Source organism: Durio zibethinus, chromosome 3 (genome assembly GCF_047325235.1).
Source record: "Durio zibethinus cultivar Kanyao isolate XHJ-2024 chromosome 3, ASM4732523v1, whole genome shotgun sequence".
NCBI classification, from domain to species: Eukaryota; Viridiplantae; Streptophyta; class Magnoliopsida; order Malvales; family Malvaceae; genus Durio; species Durio zibethinus.
In genome coordinates, this window is record NC_143164.1 from 30,293,857 (window position 1) to 30,316,401 (window position 22,545).

A 22,545-nucleotide genomic window follows, 5' to 3' on the forward strand; every position below is an offset into this window, starting at 1 on the left:
AATACTAAGGAGTTGTTGAATTTGATCAACTGTTGATAATGCCATATTGAATGAGTGAACCATCTTAGCATCACTAGATCATTAAGGTTCAGAATCTAATAGTACTTTAGAACTGTGATAAAACTTATGGCCCAAAAGATAACCATTCAACTTGTAACACTTACTCTTTGCATCCTGTCAATTTACAATAATCACGAGTTGGCTCTAATTTCTGAAGAAGCTTGGAACTATTTTAAAAATATGATGGGCCTTTATTAGAGTTTTAATGGGAAATAGTAAAAGCAGTACTTTCAGAATTGATACTAGGGATGGCAGTGACTTGATGTTGTTTCTCTTTTTAAAGATGTAAAAAATAAGCTCATTTAATGGTGGGAAGAGGATCCATAAGTAGAATCTGTCCGTGAATGTTACTATAAGACTCATTTAGACCCATGAAAAATTTTGTCAATTTTTTTTCTTATTAATAATAATAGAGTGCCTTAGAAAAGCCACAACTATAAGGCAGTATAATCTGATGCACACTAAGCTCATCCCATAATGACTTTAATTTAGTATAATAAGCACTAATATTATCATTGTTCTATATTGTAATAGCAATATCACAACGAAGTTCATAAACTCATGGAGAGTTTGATTATGCATACCTTTTTCGCAAATCAACCTACATATCAAATGTCAAGGACTCGAACACGATATTAGATGCAATTTTCTTTAAGACAGCATTGAGAATCCAAGACTTGACCACATCATTGAAACGATTTCAAAGCAAGTAAAGTGAAAAAGATGAATCTAGTTTTGTTAGAGTTCCATTGACAATACTTAATTTTTTTTTTTTTTTGACACTCAAAGCTATTATCATGGCTTGACTCCAAAAATAATAATTTTCACCTATTAACAAAGTAAAGACTAACGGTGTCCCTAGGTTATCTGAGTGATGAAAGAAGTATGGGCTGGATGAATCTAAAATATGTGAATTAAGGGAAGATTCTATTTGAGTGAGAAGATTTGAGATATTTCTGGATGAATCAAAAATATTTTAGGGTGAATTAGTTAATAAATCAACATATAATTGGATAAATCAAAGAATAAAATTGAATAAAAAAGCCATATATATATATATTGATATATACTTGAATTTGTATGCTCAAAATTTAGAGACATTCTCTTAGCGATTGAAACAATACTTCATTTTGATTTATACAACCATTCTTAAAAGGTAATACTCAATAAATCTAAAATTTTAATTTCATTATCTACAATCTCTTTTTTATCCTTAAATTATGATTTTTATATAAAAAATTATATTATTAATAGTGATGGATCCAAAAATTTTTTGGATATTCACTTATAAAATTTGTTGACAAATATATTAAAAAAATATTGTTCGATGAATTTTGAGAGAATCAACAAAAATTTTCTTTCAAGATTTCTTATTTTTTAATTTTTAAGATATTAATGAACACCCTAATCCAAAGCATAAATCTGACGCTGATTATCAATCATGCAAAGGTGCAACCAACCAAATGAAAAGGTAAAAAGGAATTTTCATCTTTATGGTTGGAAGAGTATAACGAAAATGGAAAAAGATGGGCTGCCATTGTTATTGGCTGAAAAAATTGTTGGACTCCCCTAATGTTCAACAGATGCATATGTAGAGAGCAGCAGTGATTTCTGCCCTGCATTTGACAGTTCATAACAGTATTAGCCATGTAGTACCATAGCTACATGCATTAATTTCCTCCTCCCTTGTTTTGTGCCTTAGTAGCTATATGCATTTTCCGTAGGTCGTGAAAAAGACATTGGCAGGATTCTGATGTGTCCTTAGCAAGTATAATAATAAGACTTCAAATGAAACCTTCCGCATTGCAACTTTTCTGCAAAATATAACCAGTTACTAGAGGCTAGTTCATGGTTAATAGTACTTGAAAATTGGAATCAATTTAACTGGGAATAATTGTACAAATTTGGAAGAAAGGTTGATTCACATTTTCCACATCTCTGCACTTAGTCATGGATTTAAGATACTCTACCACACAAATGGAATCACATTATAAATTAGAGTTTCAGATTCCACCAATTCTAGATGAATTGAAATGCAAAATGTACCAAATTAAATATATCAAAGATTGTGTGCATGCTAGAGCTTTCGTCTCTTAACGGACTCGACGAGCCTTTTCTTCCTGTCCCAACCCAAGTGATTTCTGTGCATTTGCAATACCCTCTGGATCTGTAATAAAAGAAACAAGAAAAGTTAGAATTATGATGTAACCCAGCTGAAAACCATAAGTTTACTAAGAGTTCATGCCTTCAAAGAGAAACAGAACCATCTACTGCTGGATATTTCTAAGCCATTGCAAAGATAATGAGAATCAGATCTGCTAATGGAGTGACTATTAGCTAGAATTTGTACTTGATTAAAACTTCTAGCACAGTAATATAAAATTTGCAATGTTCAGGTGTGCAACTAAACTATGCAACAAGCTACCAGTCAAAAACATTAGACTCTGACTTGGAAAAGGCGCATTTGTAGATAAAAGAGCAAGAACCAAGTCTCGACAAGACCCAAATGGCCTGAAATAGCATGTATCTCTACTCAGAGTGCAACAAAGATAGACTAAAAGCATGGGAATCCTGCACGACCTTGATACATTGCATAATTCATGGATATTCATGTTCTATCTCTAAGCCACCTATAACCCATCAGCAAATCACAAAACTCACCAAAGAACTGAGTGAATATGCGCGTGAAGAAGCTCAAGTTGCGGGTAACATTATATGCCATTGCAGGTGGAAGAGGCTTCACAACAGTGTCTATGCTAAATACTCGTCGAAGAAACTGTATGAACATCGAAGTATTAGAATACTTATTGAAGATGAGTGAATAATGAACCTCATTGTAGCCAAGAAATATCTCCGAATGCAATTTACCTTCAATAAAGACACAGATAAGAAATGCAAAAAGTAGACAATGGCATTTAGACACATCAGCTACAATAATGGAAGTTTCACATGCAGCAAATTATTATTTGTTTTGACTACAACATCAAACTGTAATTAGGAATATAGTGCAGTATATATTAATTAATTCAGTGATAGTAAGAATTATCAAGCACAATCATTCTTTTAAGTTTTAACACCAAAATTCTCAAAAAAAAAAAAAATTATTGCTGTCAACTTCTATGACAATTGCATTTTTGCTTACACCCAGGTCCATTGAGCAAAATGCATTTGGAGACTACTTCAAGCAATAAATGCTAGACCATAAGACTTTATTCAGATCATCTCACTTAGGATAATCCTTTCCTTATTGATGATTTCATTTTCTGTTGCTTTAAGTTACAGTCAAAAGATCAAGATAAGAAGGAAATAAAACTAAACAGATAGTGTTCACTTTTGGTCCAAAAACATCAACAAAATTGTGCTGCGAAATTGTGTTAATTAAAAGCATCTGAGTACTCTTTGAATTCAAGCCTTTTACTATTTGCTAGAAAAAAAAATGAACAAAATTTTCACAGTGCTGACAAATGCGTGAACAGGTCCATGTAATCAGCTGCATCATAATCAAGAATGAAACATTCAGAAGAACATTATAAGTAAAGGACAGTTAACCAAAGTTGCATTTTTAGTCTTCACATGACAAGGATATTGATAAACTCCTAACAGGTGCTCAACTTGAATGCAGCAATGAATGAGTCCAGTCCAAGTAGTTCAACAGTAACTTGACAAGAAAAGGGCTAACCCTAAAATGAGACTAAATTTTAGGGTTAATGAATTCAAAAGCATGGAATAGTATGAGAAGAATGTCATATTTGTAATGGAAATTAAGTATGATTAGCAGACAGAAATCAGGAATTCAAAAACCAATTAAGGGCTATTCCAATTCTATGAATGGCACCTGCTAACACTATCAAAAATAGAGAATCAGGTTTTTCACACTGAGTTTGATGGTAAATCAAATTGACTTATTAGGTTACAAAGGATTTAAGGCTGGTTTTTAACCTAGAACAGGCCTTCATTAAAAGTAGAAGTAGGCTTCAGTCAGATTTCTTAGGGCTTGATGCATAAGGTCTCAAAGGCTCAGCCCATCGGTCAGGACTGCTTCCACACAACCCAAAAGAAAGAATAACAACTGGAATTGTTATTAACTCATTATCTTCTAATCTAAAGAAGTTTCATGGTTATTAGCAGTGCTCAATTTATCTTATCCTGTAAGGACTGGAGTTTTGAAAAAAAAGAAATATCCATACTTCACTTAAAACACCTTTAAAAAAAAAAAAAAGAAAAGAAAAATAGTAACATAAGGTTAACTTTAAGTAAAATCCTTAGACTTGAAATATGCAATTTCCTGCAATTCAAATGCCCAATATTTAAAACTCAGGAAAAGAAAGAATAAGAAAAAGTAACAACTGTCTAGCTGATGAAAACATAACAACATGATTCTTAACATATACTATAGCTCGAATAAGGTCCTGAATTAGTCTAACCTCAAATAAAGGCCATAATTCCAATTTTTGGAATTTCATCTCAACTGGTTTATGCCTTAGTTGTCCATATCACTTTGTGGCAGCAAATATAACACAGTTAATAACAGATTGTATTTCTTGTTCTGAAACAATGCAATTACAAGTATAACCAACATTTTATTTCCCTAGTAAGAGTAGAGCATGCAATGCATAAATAAACGAATTTATCTAAATTGTATCCAGTATTCAATCAAATTGTTGACTAGCCTCTGGAGTTTAAAATTCAACACACTAAACCATATTGAGATCAAGACTACAGATATCTTCTGATCAGACCATAAAGTCCATGAGTCTAACAACACCCTCCAAGAATAAAAAGTATCTTTTTGAGGTAGAACGGGAATGTTTATGAAGATACTCTTGAAGAAGACCAAAAGTGGGGGAAAAAAAGAGGTTACTTCTTGTCTACATGTTCAACGTATAATGTGATTTTATCACACCATGGTTACAAAAAAAACTGTCTTGTATGAGATTCTTTGACTAAAACTGTGGTGTCAGACACGTACTCCAGTAATCCTTTTAAGGCATGCAATTATTTCTCACACCTTTTATGCTGCATCAGTCAAAGTATTAAGCAATTGTGAAATTGATACAAGAGATTGGCTGAGATTGTAGAATCTTAACTTGTGAACATTTTGCACAAACAGTTTGGAATGTTATGGAGATTACGGTCATCGTTTTCTTTCAGATATAAAGGCGAGCTTTTTCTTAACTTCGTCTAGTTCTAGGGTATTGTTTCATATAGGATGCAACCCTAAACCTTGTGCAGTCAGAACAGCAGTAGGATTGTTCCATTCATTTTATCTCTAACTGATACATAACTGTTTGAACATAAAAATAAATTCATCACACAATTAGTCTATCCAAAGATTCTGAAAAACTGACACATCAAATATAACATTGATGCCTTCTATAAAATTGCAAGTGGGTTTCTTTTCTTGTCAAATGTAATCGAAGAAAAAAGAAACCTGAAAATTGCGCTGAAAGCTGTAACGGAGTTCGGGGTCAATCTCAAGGGAATCGTCATCGTTGTCGGCATCGAAGCGGGAATCAGTGGACTTTGGGCGAGGGACATGCATTTCAGGGGTGGAGCCAGGCTGGCTGGTAACCTTGAGTTTGGCGTCAGCGAACTTGCTGGAGTTGTCTTGATCGTCTCCTCTCCATGGCGCTTTACTTAGCAGCTCTTTCTTCGTCTTTCCCATTGTTTTTCCTGCTTTTCCTTTTTCTTCCCCTTTTCCAAGTTATATAAGTGCAAGTTGATAAGGCTGCCTGTTTGGTTCCAAGAGCAAGGCTTTCTTGTTCCTGGACTGTACTCGAACCATCCCACCAATGCTTATTATTATTCCCAAAGAAAAAAAAATGCCATAATTTTTATGGTTTTATAAATTTACTGCATATTTATTTGGTTATTAGTAAATTAATGTAACTATTTAGATGAGTTCCTGTTAATTATTTGCAACCACAATAATCATTGTTATTTTATCCAAAAAATATAGCTATAAATTTAAAATCTTCAGCACTCGTGTAATTTTAAATATCTAAATATAATTCTATCAAAAAATATTTAAATATTATTTTTGTAATTTTTTATAAGACTATGGAACAAAAATTTATTCCGTTTTTTTTTAAATTTAAAAATTTTTAAAATACATCAATTTATTCAATCAAAAGAATACATAGATTATTATTAATATATCACTTATTTGAACTGAATAATTTGAGCTTTAAACATATCTCTTATTATCAAATATTATAAAAGTGGAAGAAATTAAAAAGATTTCAACTTAATTTTAAAACGTAAAGAATAAAAAATCGAAAATAATTATTATTTATAATTATATAGACAGCCTTACTTGAAATGGAATTTATAAGTCTTAGCAGATTGTTTCTCCAAAGAGAGTTTAGAATAGGATTCAATCACCAGAAAAAAACTGTTTCATGAAATTCTGCAACCATTAGATGTAATCAAAGGAAACAACTTAGCAGTTATATTATTATTATTATTATTATTATTATTATTATTATTATTATTAATCTTGCCAACCAGAAAAAAGCAATCGCTTTCAAGAGTATGTTGGTAGCAATGAAACCCACGATGGCTACATCACAAATATTGCATTTATGAAATAATAAAGCATTAACTTCCAACAGGTGGTCCATACTTCATACTGAGTTAATTCTTGTGCAATCTGCATACAAGTAAGTTGCTTTGCTTCGCCCAGTTCTTGCTCACATCTACTCCCCCGTATACACAAAAGGGATTCCCCTAGTAGACAAGCAAATAAAAGCATAATCAGTAATCAATCTTTATCTTTCTGCTGGTTTATCCTCACTGACACAATCACCACTATCCAAGTTGATTTTCAAAAGCATGAAAATGAAACAACTATGAATGTCTGTATCAAAGTATTTGCCGACGTCCCACGCATTCTACGCTTATAATACGAAAAACTATCAAGGGTGCAACCAACTATAGTCAAAAAGGCTGCAAACAATCACAAACTAACGATTCTTTTCACTGAATGGGGGTCAGCTATCAAAAATGCAATGAAAATTAAATTTCTTAATTGCTTTCCCATCCAATGTTCTGCATTCAGAATAAAAGTAACTTATCATTACATTTCCATGTTAAGGACATTAATTTTGTCAGGTTTGCCGCCACTTGGGCATAGCTCCAGTGGTAAAGGTGGGATTTGGGCAGACATCTTAGGTTTGAGATGGAGTGTAGAGCCCCTGTACCCAAAAGAGTCAGTCTGGTTTGATTGTGTCAGAAAATGACTGTCACACAAAACACCTCAGCCTACACATATCATACAGATTTAAGAATGAAGAGTAGATAGGAGCAGATAGCCCCCAAATCATGTAGGTAATTCTTGATTTAGAATTACATGCTCTCTTCTTCCATCAGAGAAAATGTTATATTAACATTGATCACTTTAACAATGATTCTTACCAGCCACCATGCCTTGAGAAGTAATCATTATCCAATGAAATAGCAAGAGCAACAGTAATAGCTCGCTCTGATAGAGTCAGTGGACGGGTTACATCCAACTCTTGGATCTGCAACACAATCAACAAATTTGTGAACAAAAGAAGACTGAAAACCTTTCAATCTCTAATGCAGTAATTACCATGCTAGCAGGGCCAGTCTTTGAGATGGGATCAGTACTCCCAAAGCGGATAACATACTGACCAGCATCAGTAAAGATCTGCACATACGGAAATTACTTAACTGGGTTTGATACGCACAATAGAAAACTAAGAATTTTAACTCATGTAATAAAATGTAACTTAGCTAGAAAACAGTCCAGAACATTAGCATAAACCCGTTCATAACATCAAACTGTGGCCTCATACATCTGAATTATACAAGATTAGAACCTATAATGTTGATATAAACCCAACCCCAGCTAGAATAAACTACAAAGAGCCATGCTCTAATTGCCTTAATTTCTCAAAAATAAGTAACACCAACTGATATGCTCAGATTCTTTTGTCTACATTTGATGGAACATTTTCAGTCACCCTTCCTCATTTTCAGGCTTTATTGCCATAGGCTCAATGCATAGCAGCAATTTGTGTGCTTCACAGTGAAAATATAGTAAGATTTCTTTTTGCAGAACCACCATTTGGCTACTTGTTCTTTATGGAGAAAAGAAAAGACCATAAGAATCTTGAGAATGGAAAATAAACTAAAATAAAAGTTCAAGAGAGGAGGGAAAATAAAAGGAGGGTAAATTAGGATAACATTTATTGCTGTGTTAAATATTTTTAGACAGAAGATTATTGAGCCATCCTTTCCATAATGATTGACTAAAAGAACTGAATATTGACGATCAAAAAAGGATGAACAGATTTTTGAAACAGGGAGGGAGAGAGTGTCGTATAGGTCATGGCTTTCAAGAAAACTGACCCTTAGAAATGCACAACAAGATCATCCTATTCATAAGCAAAAAGAAACTGATTGTCAATACAACTACCAGTTTTCACTAGCCAATTTCGAGTTTATTTAGCATTGGGCCTTCCAGCATTATCTCACAAATTAAAGAAAGTACTAAAACACTTCTCTCTTAACAATTTCAATTTTACAGCAACAAGTATAAAGCACAATATATATTTCTAAAATGGGGAATGCAAAATGTTGACCCAAACAGCATGCAAGCTTGCTAGGAGTATTAACACAACTCACAACATCCACTTTCTCTCCCTTCCAAAACATGTAAACCAGATTTCTACAATGATTAATCCCCATCTTTCTTCTACTTCATCTCGCTTGGCTCCTTTGCCCACTTTGACATAAAAAAAGCAAATTTAAACAATCCTGTACTGCTTGATTGTTCCTCATTGTCTGAACACACTTCAACTTTTGGACATCCATTACCATCTCTCTCACCATATGAGATAAAATCTTAGAAAAGAAGCTCCTAAAGCAGACATGTAAAGCTCCGACAACTTTTTCGATCTCAAATCCTCCACTTTGCTCCTAATAAGAGCTTTGCTGATTTCATTATTTGATTCCTAAGGAAACTCTTTTGAAATAGAACATAGTAGGGTCTTTCATTTTAAGTATTTAAAAGTTACATAGCATGTGCAACATAATTCAGGGACTATGATTGATTAAGCCAGTCCCAGCAACTCAAAGAACCCAAATCAGGCCAGGAGTTTTAGAAATATGACAGAGGGTTCTTCTTTTAACCTACCATTTCTTCTGTTTCTTTTTTTCTAGCAGGAACCAGTAAAGTTTAGTTGGGAAATTCCAAAACAGAAGGAAATTAATTTTAATAAAAGTATAGAACCTCTGCTAAACAGAATTTCACCATAATAATTTATAAGCAATATTTACCATGGAAAACTATGAAAAAAAATAACTAGGGCCCATGAATCAAAGTGAGAATTAATAGAATGATATTTTTGAAAGAAAGGTGAAAACCTCAAAGCCAAAACCCCTCCAGTCACGATCTATTTGTGCCAGAACTTGTCCATCTATGTCCTTCAAAGTAAAGGTCCAATTCCATAGGCCAGGATTTTCCACCACAGCAAATTGCTTATTCCTACGAAAAAGATTACGTCAGATTTTAATGCAACATTAGAATGAAAAATAAAATTTAACTAAAACAAAATAAGTTACTGCTCGCTATCCTTGATTAGAGCTCTGAATAAGCAGTATTGAATGCATATGGAATTCTCAAAGTATTAGTAGTTCAACAACTCTGATAGATACAGAAGACCTAATTTCTCTGCATGTAACTTTTAAGAGATAAAGAGGAAGAAAAGGTTCAGTAGATTCAAATTTCATATCTCTTACAAAAAAACAATTAACCAGAAAATTAACGAAAAGTGAGGAAAGAATACACCCTTTCTATCAGGGGAAAAGGGGAAGGGGTGCTGGGAAGGACATTCTATTATGTTGAATGGAAAAATTATAAATAAATAAACAAAGGGTGAGAGGGATTATATACACATCCATACTGTAATAAAGAACTAGGTAGTCCTACCCAAACTATTGTACCATACCATTGGGAAAAAGCAAGCAATAGGAAAAAGACAGGAAGTGAAAAGAAAGGAGAAGATGAAGAATGAGGGGAAAAATTTACCTAATATGGATGGATTGAAAATAAGAAGAAAAATAGGGTAAAGGAAGAAATAAGTACATCAGACACCTTGTTTGCTTGATGTTGGGTCAAGAGCTGGGACAGAGAGGAAAAACCAACTCTTGTTCTTTCCAGTTATACCCTTTATGATTTAAAAGGAAAAAACTTAAAGGATGATATTATCAGTACAGTTAAAAAAATTAATTACAAATCATATACATTCAAAGAATGAGAGTTTAGAGGGGGTGAGGTATATGAACGCCTTCTTTTCCCTCCATTAAAGTTACAGAAACAAGGGTGTGTATACCCCTCCTCTCTATCCCCTTTCACTTCTATACCTTCCCCTTAATTCAAAGAGTGTAACAATAATTTTTGACATCTCACCAAGTTTGAGAGAAGACTTTGTGGGTTCCTATGAAAATTCTATGATACCAGTGTTAAAGTTTAAACATCATACAAGCAGTGATAGTACTGCCAAAAGCTGTTCCAAACAACAATATCATTCATATATGTAAAACAGATATAACTTCACTTAACCTTTTTCAAACAAAGAAGAAAAGCAGGTATAAGCTCCTGAATAAGGTTAGGCAACACTTATTTGTAGAACTAATGCAGTGAATGGGGTAATGACAGCTCATCCTATAGTAAAGTGAGTTATGTTTGCTAAGAGGTGACTATTTATTTGGCATTGCTAATAAAAGTATGGGAAGGAGTTATATCTCAAAGAGGTATTCAAGCATGTAAAGAAAAGGTTAAGGAGAAGAGCTCCATAACTAGTACCTTATCTGAGCCCACCAAGCCAAAATTCTACAATATCTTAATATCTGAGACTAACCCAACGACACTGCCAGTAAACCCTTTGGTAAGTAAACTACAATGCTAATGTCATGCTACAATGCACTCACAAGTAAAAAAGTACAATTTATGTACATGAGTAATTACAATAGACAAAACTTATGCCTCTACAATAAGCAAAGTAAATTGGTACACTCCACAGTCAAAATTAGATGCCTCTTCAGAGATTTCAAATTATTGCTTTTCCAATAAGGTTGAGTTGTAACTTGCAAATCCATGGGAATTCTAACTTCTAAGAAAATTTTCATAACACTAGCTGGCACTTGGTTTGATCAAATTTATTGCTAGACTCATATATCTACTCCATGTTATAAGGTGGCTCTAATTTTGACTGTATCGATTGTATCAGTCGTTAAAACTTAAAATTATATAAGGATCCGTAATTCCAACACTAGGACTGAAGATAATCCATTGCTTTCAAACAAGTAGTCCATCCACTATTTTTTTAAAGTAGATGCTACATTTTTCTGGATAGGTCATATTTGGTAGTATTTATGTAAGCATATTCCTGTTTAACAAATCAAATATGCGCAATTGGAAAGAGTATCTAACCACCAAACTTTTTCAGGAAACTTACACAAACTTATACCACAAACTTCATACACTGTTTGACAGGATTGACTATAAGCAAACCATTGAGTTTTAAACTAAGACAATCTGATACTTGTAAACAAACAAATCTTGACAGGATTTAACAACTATTGAATATTGAAAATGGCTTGTTGAGATTACCCCAAATATAAATCATACACCCTCCTCCAAAGATGCCACCTTCTGTGAACCACACCAACTTCCTACAAAGGAATGACACTTTAAATCCTTGAAACAAGACTCCCTGTGCCAAAATTCAATAAACACAAGTACAATGAAGATATAGAAAATTTGCATACCTTACCGCCAATTTCTGCATAAATTGAGCTGGTTATCCACCAAAAAGGCCTATGAACCTGAAGGTGGTAAAACAAAGCCTTAAAGCTGAAATGGCAATATGTTCAATATTTAAGGGCCTGACAACTTATTGCATAGCTCAAAAGCAAATGCACATAATCCCCTTACCCTGAACAGCTCATTACCCATGGCATCAGTAATATAAGCAACAAAAGGGCGCCTCAAGCGAAGCAACTGCACAAAAGCATAGCAATCAACCGTTTGCAAAACACATATGTTAAGAAAATAATAACAACTATTTAGACTATGCAATGTAATGAAGCACAACTCTTCACAATTTTGATACAAGTAAGCAGTACAGGATTAGAATCCAAAATAATCATACTCAGAGGAGAAGATATCTTTGAGAGTAAATTGCAAAAACCACCTTAAACTAATTATAGAAACACACTTTCTCCCTTGCTTCACAAATTTGAGGCATTCCTTCTTAATGCCCAATAAATAGTTAAAAAAATGTCAAAGAGGCAAAGTTCAACAAAATAAGGTAGAAACAACCATGAAATGAATTTAGAAGTACTGCGAACAGAATTATACAGACAATTGCAGAATTCACATAAGAGCATAATGAAACAATACAATGGAAGCATGTGCCAGAAACAACAGAATGGAGAAACTAGTCTGAGCTTACAAATTGAGCTTACAAATAGTTGCCAGCAAACTTGATCAGAATTTAAACATGAAATGAAATAACAGCAAAGAACACCAGATGAACCCATGTTCAATAGCAAACAAAATCATTGGGGATGAAGATAACATTGGGTTAATTTAGCTCACCTGTCTAGCAATGACATTACTCTGTTCACGAATAAAACCAACAGGCTGAAAAAAAAAATTACAATCACGTATTTCAGAAGAATTTAAGGTGCACAATAATTTTTTTCATTTTTTAAGATGCACAATATTTTGTCATTTCACTACCAAATTAATTTTTTAGGCAAAAAATGGAAGAAAAGAATCTTAGAATATTGACTTACTGACTGAGGATAGCAAACATCCACGATTGCATATCGGTTCTCCTGCAATTCCAACAAATATGATTAGAGAACAAATAAAAAGGTAAAAGGCAGAAGGAACCAAAAAGAAAATGAAGATGAGCAATTCATGCTCAGGAAAGATACAGATAACAAAAATGGATTTCTAACATCAGATTACCCAGCCAAATCATCCATGATAGGAATGAGCTGAACAACCACTACTAACTAGAAGTACTCAACAGAGAAGTTTCAAGAAATAACTCGATAAAAAACAAACAAATGAATGAAAAATGCAAGATTACGCAAATTGAAATCTATGGCCTTAAAACTCAATTAAAAACGATTATTATAGAGGGATAGAATGCCTATGGTAAGAGAAAACAAACTAATCAACTATTTCAAGCAACAAGCTGCAATTCTAACACCAAGTTCAAACATTTTAAAATTTGACATGGTTATTATGAAGGACAAAAAGAAGAAGATTAAAAAATTGAATTATTTAGCACTTTACTTGATTGCTTTGTTGTTTACTGAGCTCCATTGTAGTTGTAATACTTGGGGAACTTTACAGTTATATTTGGTAATTTGGATTTTTTTTAGGGTTTAGGATGATGGCTATAAAAGCCTTTGTTATTTCAGTTTCTATGAGATTTCGGATTATGGATTACAGAGATTGAAGAGATTTGAAAAGTATCAAGATTTCTCTTCTTAGTTCTATCCCATACTTCCTCAATTTCCTCTTCTCTGCATATCTTTCTCAAGATTATTCCCTGTTTCCATCCATTTCTCTTCAATCTTTACCTTCACCCCAATTCTCTCTCTTGTTTCACATCAATTAGGTATTAGAACAATCCAATCTAGCTTCCTACTCAATTGATGGTTTTGTAAATTTTTCCATCAACCAATCTTTTCTGACAATTATTTATAGAACCCACATAAACAAAAACTAAGATGATAGAAAAAATGAAAAAGCCTATACCTCAAAAGAAAAAAAAAACTGAAATTTTCAGATTAGCTGCTTTTTTGATCATTGGAAATGAAAGCCCCTACCACAGATCTTTGACTAGTCATCAACCTATCAATCAATGAATCTCATCATGAAGGTCCCAAACCTTCCAACCACGCACCAGCCACTGGCTACTTATTCCTTATGTTTGATTTATGGGCATCATCTGAGCAACACCGTCTACCAAGTCAGCACAGCATCTCTGCATTTTAGGACTGATATCCTCTCTCCTCATTTGACTTCCTAATTCCACATTTTAGGTTCATTTTGTGAAATTGAATCTCTAAAGATCATTTATTTATGATCAATTTAAGAAATATTTACATGATTACATTTGAACAAATTCAGAATTTATAAGATAATATTTATGAAGCCACTATGAATTTGCATGAATCAGTTTCTTTAAGACATAAGGATGGCCTCAGGAATCTTCATCCTTGAGTGCTTTGCAAGTATCATGATCTTAAAAGTTACGTACTTTAAAGTGAAAAAACACTTTAAAAATGGAGATAAAACACATATATCATAAACTGAGACAAAGGTCTAAATGGTGTCCATTCAACAAGCTTGCAAATAAGGGTCCAATTAGAATTGATGTTGCAATTCACAAGCAAAGATGTTAAAATTCATGCACAAATAACTACTCTTTATTGTTGACATTGAAGAACACAAAAACTATGTGGAAGAAGGATGACAAGCTGAAGAAGAAAAAAACTGCAATTGCAACATGAACTCCATGAAGACTTAGACAAGCAATAACTAGGTTTTAAAGCTGAGAAAACTTAAAATACATAAAATGAGCTCATTATTGGGAAACTAAATTGGTGACTGTCCAAGAAACAAGGTTTACATAATGTCATAGTTGGAGACAGTTTTTCCATCAACTTTGTCCTTCCTAGTGTAGTTCAGGATGAGGCAAACAAAAACCATTGACTTCATCACTGCTACTAAGGAAATATGTTATCAAAAATGTGGTTCAGGAATTCCATTGGCAATTTCTTATCCCAAAGATTGAAATTCATGTCAAGTTTGATCCAAAAAGGAGAAAATAACAAAAGACCAAGACAAAGTCTATTTAAGAATTATCTTATTTATGACTTTAATGACTAACTTTGTTATATTTACATACTCTATTGTAATTTCTAGTATTTAGGGTGTTATAGGGTTCCACTTAGGATTTTGCCTTTAAAATAGGATTTAGATTTTAGAATATAGCCTACAAGAGCCTATGATACATCAGTATCTAGGAGCTTTATGGGTTTCCAAGTTTACTAATATTTGAGAATTAAGATTTCTTCTCTTTGTCCTATCCCTATCTTCTGTTACTAATTCCTCCTAACTTCTTATGATTATATTCCAGTTTTCCTTTTGTTTCCTCTTTAATCCCAGTTTCTCCCTCTTTCCCTTCCTTCTTCTGCATCAGTTCTCCTGGAATATCCAAAAGAAGAATTTCATGCAGCATTTAGAACCATAAACTATGTCCATGTGAGGTATGGTTGTTAAACTACATCAGGCTTATATCAAAGACCACCATAGAAGAAACATCATGTACGGAAAATCATCAGCCACATAATATCTAAACTCTGTCTCAGCTAGGAGACAACAAATATTAACCTCCTTTGCTTTTAATAAGCATTTAGAAACTTCCTTTAGTTACCATCAACACAGAGCCAAAAAAATACCAAGGGAAAAATATCAGCATTCATAGATGCATTTCGATTTATAAATCATCTTACTATAAGAAACAATTAAATAATAAGCACTCATTGGCAGCCTACATGCTCATGCAATGCAAAAGTTGAGCTTTAATATCTATTGAAGAAACTAACTGATAGGAGAAGAAATTAAAAAAAAAAAAAAAACAACAACAATTACCTGCTCAATACCAAGTACTAGATTTGCCCACTCAATATCCCTGGTGATTAGCAAATTGGACCTAGCAAGAAGAGGTGCAATTTGAGCCTGAACAATTTAAGAAACAACGCACAAGTCATTTGATTTCTTGAATGTGTACGTGGTAAAGCCTCTAAAAATAGCAATCATGAAAAGCAAAATAAAACAAATGTAACGTTACAACTCTAACCTGCTTATTTCTGGTAATTTGTTATAAGATAAAGTTTTGTGATAAATATTTCAAAACACAATAAATACATACCAAGCTTCATTGACATCCAAGCCAATTTATCTTCCATGAGGACATTTTGATTATAAAAATTAAGAATCACATGAACTTTGCGTCGCAACCATTGTTCACATGCACAAACTGCTATGAACTCAAGCTGTTAGAACCTATGATGCTTATACTTTATATTAGAAATCTTGTTGGTACACACCCAAGTGTCTGAAATACAAAATGCTCAATTTTTTTAAATGCAGGGATGCAACATAAATAGGTAGTGCAGAGTATTAGTCGGTTTAAACCGACAAAACACCACTCAGTTTAAGTAAATCAGTTCGGGTTTTTTCAGTTTAGGAGGGTAAATCGATAGGACTTCAGGTTTAGGTGGTTTTAACAGTCGGTTTTTGGTGTTGAATTTTTAGACCCTAACCAACTGAGAAAACTGAAATTCAATAATTAAATATTTACAATAAATAAAAATATTATTAATTTTAATTATTTTAATTTTACCCTTTCTATCTTTTTACTGAAACCCTAATTTCCTAAGTCCTAGCTACTCTCATCTCATTTCCCTCGCACCCTCTCTGCCACTCAACCCTCCTTTCCTCACAGACTTCTCACACCAGAAACCACCAGTCCTCTCACTTCTCACAGTCGGCAGCCACCAATGACGACTGACCAGCCCACCAAGCCACCACAACACAGCACGCCCATCGACAGACAGTTCTGTTTGAAGATTGTCAAGTCACCCTTAACCTTTTGCCCTTCCCATTTCAAGCTCCAACAGTCAAAACTCAGCAGCCAAGTCACAACTCACAAATCAACTTCACCAACTGGCCACCAAGTTCTTCCTACTACTCATATCCAGGTTTGTCACTTTCTCACACTTGAGCTTTTCCGGTTTTTAAGTGTTGTGACTTTGAACATTCATTGCTAAGCAATTTCAAGTTGTTTTTCCTTGTATTGCAGAGGCAGTTCAATGCTCTTAATATAAGAAAACTGAAGGAGATTCAGTGCTATAGAGGGGTCCACCATATTCAGAGCTAGCCTTGTAGAGGACAGCACACGAAAAACAACTTTCCTACTTTGAAGGGTAAGAGGGTTACTATTGCTGGAAAGAAGAAAGCTCGTTGTTAATCTAACTGCTTCTGTTTTGATGTAGTGATTGCATGATTGTAATTTTGGTTTCAGAATGAATAAATTGTAGTACAATATGATTTGATTATTTTTGTGCTGAAATCAAAATGGGATTTGCAGTCTCTATAAGACTGGATGCACCCTTCATTTTTATATGTTTCTGGCTTTCACTGGAGCAAAGTAAACTCTAAAAGTAAACTCTAAAAACCGATCAAACTGACCAACTTACATCTGTTCAGTTAATTTCGATTTTCATCCTATTAACCGGTCAATTCAGTTTTCCAATGGATGAAGTCACTTTTGTCAGTTTTCAGGTTTTTACAACTGAATTAACTAAACTGACCGTATGCTCTGCCCTATAAAAAGGTCTAAAATGGGGGTAAGGTTTCTAGGACATGACATAACATTACTATATTAGCAATTTAACCTTTTTTTATCAGATGTATCCACAATATTAGAGTTTTGACTTTGGTTTTGGTTCTGAACAAAAAACAAAATCAGAAAAGCAAGTCAACCTCCTCACCAGCTCAAAACACTAAACTAAAATTGAGTTACAAATCAACCGTAGCTTTTTCCTTCTTACTTATCAAATTGGGCACCAGAACTTGCAATCTCAAGCAGCAACATATGAAATGAGCCAAAGAAAACAAAATAAAATGACATCAATACAAGCCAGCAAATAAGTAGGCAATCTTTACAATATTAGGAGTGAGCCCATCACATGAACAAAATTTAAACCCAATATCCTTTAAAATATCAAAGCCCCTACATCACACGCTAATCCCTCTCTCTTTGTAATTTGTTTTTCCACAATGATGCCCTATCCTCTCTTTCTTCTTCATGATTTTCATGCACATTTACTTAATTGATTGTGACAAATTGTCTCCATTTGTTGTGTGGGTTGGATACCTTAAGAGGAATAGAAGAAGGCAATGGGTGTGGAAACCAAATAAGAAAGCTCTTTTTAAGGTGCTAGTTTGGCCCAATTTGTGATATTATCTCCTCAATGCAGATAGGAATCTTAAACAGATTCCATACCCATCTCAATGCCAAGTCTTGTCTAACATGGGTATTTGGATAAAAATGCCAACCCAAGCCACATCAGTCAGAATTCCAAATTTACATACATTCATAATAGCCAAAGGTTTTAGTGCAAAAGATCCATTAAGTCTAAAGCAAGCATCTTGCACTTACAAAACTCTAGCTATTAAACCAAAATAAAGAATACTGCATATATCCAAGAGCTTTGATAAGGGTAAATCTTCCCTCCACAGAATTCATTCCTTCCACAAAAGCCAAACAATAATGAGAGGGAGTTCCTCACCTTTTTTGATTGGTACATGTTTGTACACCCTTCCAAGCCCATAAGTCCTTATAACAGTAGTAGCCTCTACCCGAAATACACCAAGCATAGCAAATGTAAGTGCTAGAGCTGTTGTGCCCAAGGAACAACTCAAAAACAGACAGTGATTAAATAAACCATTTATGTTGCTGCCTTTGACAGAAAACCTCTATTTGAAAGGATCTTTCCTCTCTTTTTGTCACGGGTTCAAATTCTTCCCCAAGATGCATCCCAAGTAAAGAAGACAACTTTAGTCAAAGCTTTTTTGTTTTACATGCTGCTTTTAAAGGAAAACTTACCATTTCCTTACCTAAGTTTTCCTCCCCTAAAAACCTATAGGACTTCACTCAAAACACCCTCTCCTACTAAGTCTCCATCTAGTACTATCTTCTCTGGAGAAGAGCATGTCTTGTTGAAGAGAAAAGAAAAAAAATTCCAAGTAGATCTCCAAGTAGATCTCCAATTGGAAATGGACAAACAAACGTCGGCAAGGGTCTCTCTCCATCCAAGAAAGAGATATAGAAAATGGTCCTTCAAAGAAACATTGCCGCACCAAATGTCATACCAAAAGGAAAGAGTACTTACTCCCCACTTCAAAAGCAACATGAATAGCAAAATCACTCCACCCCTTCCTAATCCACTTCCACAAACTCACACCATAAGTAGACACAATTCTCCAAATCTGTCATACATCAGTTGGTGGAAGAGGAAAATATCCTACACCTATTAACCTCCTATGAACCATTTTTTCTCCATTTTATTTTGCTTATGGAATTCCTTTCCCTAAGTGCTAAGAGTGCAAAACAAAAATAACACCAGAACGTTCATCATTACATTTTCATGGGCACCAGAAAACACAAAAGTGATTAGTGCACCTTGCAGAGTTTACTTAATGGTTAAAAAAGATAACAAAGTTAGCCAAAGGCATATATATACATAAGGGAAACTTTTTAAGAAGGCCAAGTTAACACAATACAAAATGAACAGATTTAGCATCTAAACTTAGACTTAATGGTAGGTGCATGTATTCCCCTGCTCCAAGAGATGGGTTCGAATCTCGCTTCACCCAATCCACAAAAATAAAAATAAAAATAAAAATAAAGAAGAGCAATGAAATTTACCTCCTCTGTAGATGTTGGCTGTAGAAAACCTTTCACAGATTGGCTAACTGGTGGTTGCTTGAAAATTGGTGTAGCTCGATCATTAGATTGTTCTTCTGTAACTTTGCTGCCTGAAAAGCTTTTTCCTAATGGATGTTGGAGAACATAATTTAAGTGCTTAGCTTTTCTTCTTCTTTTTTCAATATCCTTTAGCATTTTTCTGTCTGCAACCCAAAGCTTTGCAATAAATTTTCTACTCAGATTGTTATCCGTGTTTTCATAATGGCAATACGTAGCACCACTTTGTTTCAACCAAGGAGAATTTCCTCCAAAAGAGCAAGGTAGGTTGAATCTCCAAAACAGATATCTTCCCGAGATCAAACTTTCTTGAGAAACCATTCCACCATGCCCAAAACATTCCTGCCGCAAAAGTTGTCCTTGCAAACATCTTTGAGATTGAATATTATGAGGAATGCAAGTCTTTTCTGGGTCAAGAATACCATAAAGATGTTTCTTCACAACATGATAATGGAATGATGAACCTAACATAGATATCTCCCTAGTGGTTTCATTAACGCTGGACAGCCATCGAAAACCCCTCCTTCTATTCATCTAGTATAAATGCAGCAGTGCCTGCTCAAATTGAAGGCCATAGAATTTAATACAATTGTTATCGTAAACTTCAATCGAACGATAATTGCTAAGATAGAAGAGAATATACTACAAACAATACATTTAGAAGAGGGTTCACTTTTTTTTTTCTTTTTCTTTAAAAAGATAATGATCTCAATCGAAGGAAACATAGGGCAAAAAAAACAAGGCAAAAAAAACAAGGCAATATTCAAAAAATTAACCCTATAAAACTAATGCATTTGTTGGGAAAGGGGAAAGAGATGAAAATAATGAAGAATGATACCTGATTGCTTCAACGGATTGCCTGCAGGGTCGGGCTTGCCCTAAACCGAAGGGATCGGAGCAGCGGCCATGTGAGAATAAGAAAGGCGAGATAAAAGGAACCGGGCGGAGACACTGGGAACGGCGTTGAAAGGAAGGGAAATAGTCGTCTGAATGCTAACACTTTTGTATTTTCATCCAAAGGTTGCTACTCATCAGTTGTACATCTGACGGTTAATAGAACTTGGGTCCCAAAGCAGATTTTACCGCCCCTTTTAGAGATCTCACCATATAAGTGTGAAATCTAATCTTACTTTATATAATAAATATTCGAATTCAATTTATATTAAGATATTATTTTTTTATTTGATCCGATTCAATTCGCATATCCATAAAAATATAATCTATTTAAAATTAATAAAATTTTTTTAATATAAAATATTATTTTTAAATATAAATATAAAATTAAATAAATATAAAAAATATATAAATATAAAATTAAATAAATAATAAAACATATTTTATATATATTCCAAATTGGATAGGACGAGTTTACTTAAAACTCGATTCTGACCTAATCTCAATTTTTTAAAAAAAAATTTTAACTCAATCCGAAACTCGATTTAAAAAAGAAAAATTTTATAAAATCGAATTAGAACCGATGAATTCATGTTAAATTGCCAACCCTAATCCCTTTACATTTTTATCGTCACCATGCAAAATTCACTTGTATATTGTACTTTCATTTTTTATATTATTTAAAAAAACCTAATGAAAATTAATTAAAATTAAATCAAATAAAAAATATTTTTATTAATTAAATAATATTTCAAACAAAACTTTAAAATTTTGTCGAAAATCTACTCCGAATCAAGCCAACCAAACTCATGAATGGATTTAAACCTTCTGTCCAATCTACGAATAAGTCTGAACATTTCTATATTTAAGAGATTTTTGTTTCATTTTTCTATTAGAGATATTTTCAAAATAAGTGAAAAGATTAAGTGAAAATATAACTTAATTAAATTATTACATAGAATAAAAAATTTCAAAATCAAAGCAGTTGAATAAAAAATACTTACATTAAAGGCAATTGACTATTACCTTAAAAATGTTGACTACCATGTATCATAAGGGACAGTTGATTCTTAATCATAAGATAATCGACTACCATGGTTGAAAATCAAGTCAGTCGGTTGCTTAACCTAAAGGTAATCGACTACTTAAAATTAAAAGTCTTCTACTTCAAGAAAAACACAAGAATAATCAACTATTATAAATTCGAGTCAATTGCTCTCAAGACTGAAACATTATGTAAGTTCATAGAAGTCTAAAAAGAAGTTGATTACTTTCAAGTTAATAGCATTTTGAAATTCAAGGAAATAGACTACCCTATGATGGAGTCCACTATTTATGACAAATAGCATTATGGAATTCTAGGGAAGTCAAGTGCATCTATAAAGGATTCAATTGTCCTAATGTACGTAATGTTTTGGAACTTAAAATTACAAAGAAACGGCCAGCTACTTTAGTTCAAAAGTTATAACTTTCAGATAAAATTAAGTTTCTATTCAATTTATTTATGATCTTTTACTTAATGATTGTTCACTCATAAAAAAAGTGTTTGTAATTTATAGAAAAATGTGTTTTTGATTAATTAACATAATTATTTATTGAAATAACACAATTAAAGGGACATGACTTTTGAATTAAATCTCTATAAATAGATAAGTGTGGAACACATTTGAACATACTATTCATATCATCATAATTCTTCTCCTTCTTACTCTCAAATTAGAAACAAGTCACTTAGACTTAGTTTGATGCAAAAAATTTAGCCTAAGGCTAATATTTTCAGTTCTCTTAAGGGTGTTATATGGTTAGAATCTCATTAGAGCAAAGTGAATTCTAACAAAATTTTCATTGTATCTCTTAGGCTATTTGACTATCCATATTGCATCCTAAATATTGATAAAGCAAATAAGTATAAAGGAAAGTAACTCCTAAAACATACCATAAAGAATTCATCTTTTAAGTGTGGTTTTCCATTCTTAAA

General features: G+C 33.3%; 2 protein-coding genes across 3 annotated transcripts; both read right to left on the minus strand.

Annotated features, from left to right (window-relative positions):
- Nucleotides 1-1,912: 1,912 nt before the first annotated feature.
- LOC111283904 (zinc finger/BTB domain protein) lies at nt 1,913-5,796 on the minus strand. The gene is made up of 3 exons (XM_022872576.2): nt 5,492-5,796; nt 2,722-2,836; nt 1,913-2,227 (listed from the first exon to the last, which is right to left on the minus strand). The coding sequence occupies exons 1-3, from the start codon at nt 5,723-5,725 to the stop codon at nt 2,154-2,156; spliced, it is 423 nt and encodes a 140-aa protein (XP_022728311.1). The 5' UTR covers nt 5,726-5,796; the 3' UTR covers nt 1,913-2,153.
- A 689-nt stretch (nt 5,797-6,485) lies between these two features.
- Nucleotides 6,486-20,770, minus strand: LOC111283381 (scramblase-like protein). 2 transcript variants are annotated; one of them, XM_022871889.2, is made up of 12 exons: nt 20,512-20,770; nt 19,617-20,228; nt 15,773-15,859; nt 12,892-12,933; nt 12,692-12,736; nt 12,026-12,091; nt 11,860-11,916; nt 11,702-11,763; nt 9,454-9,574; nt 7,655-7,732; nt 7,477-7,583; nt 6,486-6,789 (listed from the first exon to the last, which is right to left on the minus strand). In XM_022871889.2, the coding sequence occupies exons 2-12, from the start codon at nt 20,205-20,207 to the stop codon at nt 6,759-6,761; spliced, it is 1,287 nt and encodes a 428-aa protein (XP_022727624.2). In that variant the 5' UTR covers nt 20,208-20,228; nt 20,512-20,770; the 3' UTR covers nt 6,486-6,758. The 2 variants fall into 2 exon arrangements, with proteins under 2 accessions (XP_022727624.2, XP_089614597.1); XM_089758471.1 differs by lacking the exon at nt 7,655-7,732.
- Between the last annotated feature and the right edge of the window lie 1,775 nt (nt 20,771-22,545).

Bases quoted from the DNA above. Each gene is read 5' to 3' on its own strand.
- LOC111283904 (XM_022872576.2), bottom strand. From the start codon at position 5,725: ATGGGAAAGACGAAGAAAGAGCTGCTAAGTAAAGCGCCATGGAGAGGA. The intron at 2,837-5,491 runs GTTTCTTTTTTC...ATGTTCATACAG, and splicing joins GCTTTCAGCGCAATTTTCAG to TTTCTTCGACGAGTATTTAG. The intron at 2,228-2,721 runs GTGAGTTTTGTG...CTTTTATTACAG, and splicing joins CATATTCACTCAGTTCTTTG to ATCCAGAGGGTATTGCAAAT.
- LOC111283381 (XM_022871889.2), bottom strand. From the start codon at position 20,207: ATGAATAGAAGGAGGGGTTTTCGATGGCTGTCCAGCGTTAATGAAACC. The intron at 12,092-12,691 runs GTGAGCTAAATT...GCTTTTGTGCAG, and splicing joins GTAATGTCATTGCTAGACAG to TTGCTTCGCTTGAGGCGCCC. The intron at 6,790-7,476 runs GTAAGAATCATT...CTTGTCTACTAG, and splicing joins TTCTCAAGGCATGGTGGCTG to GGGAATCCCTTTTGTGTATA.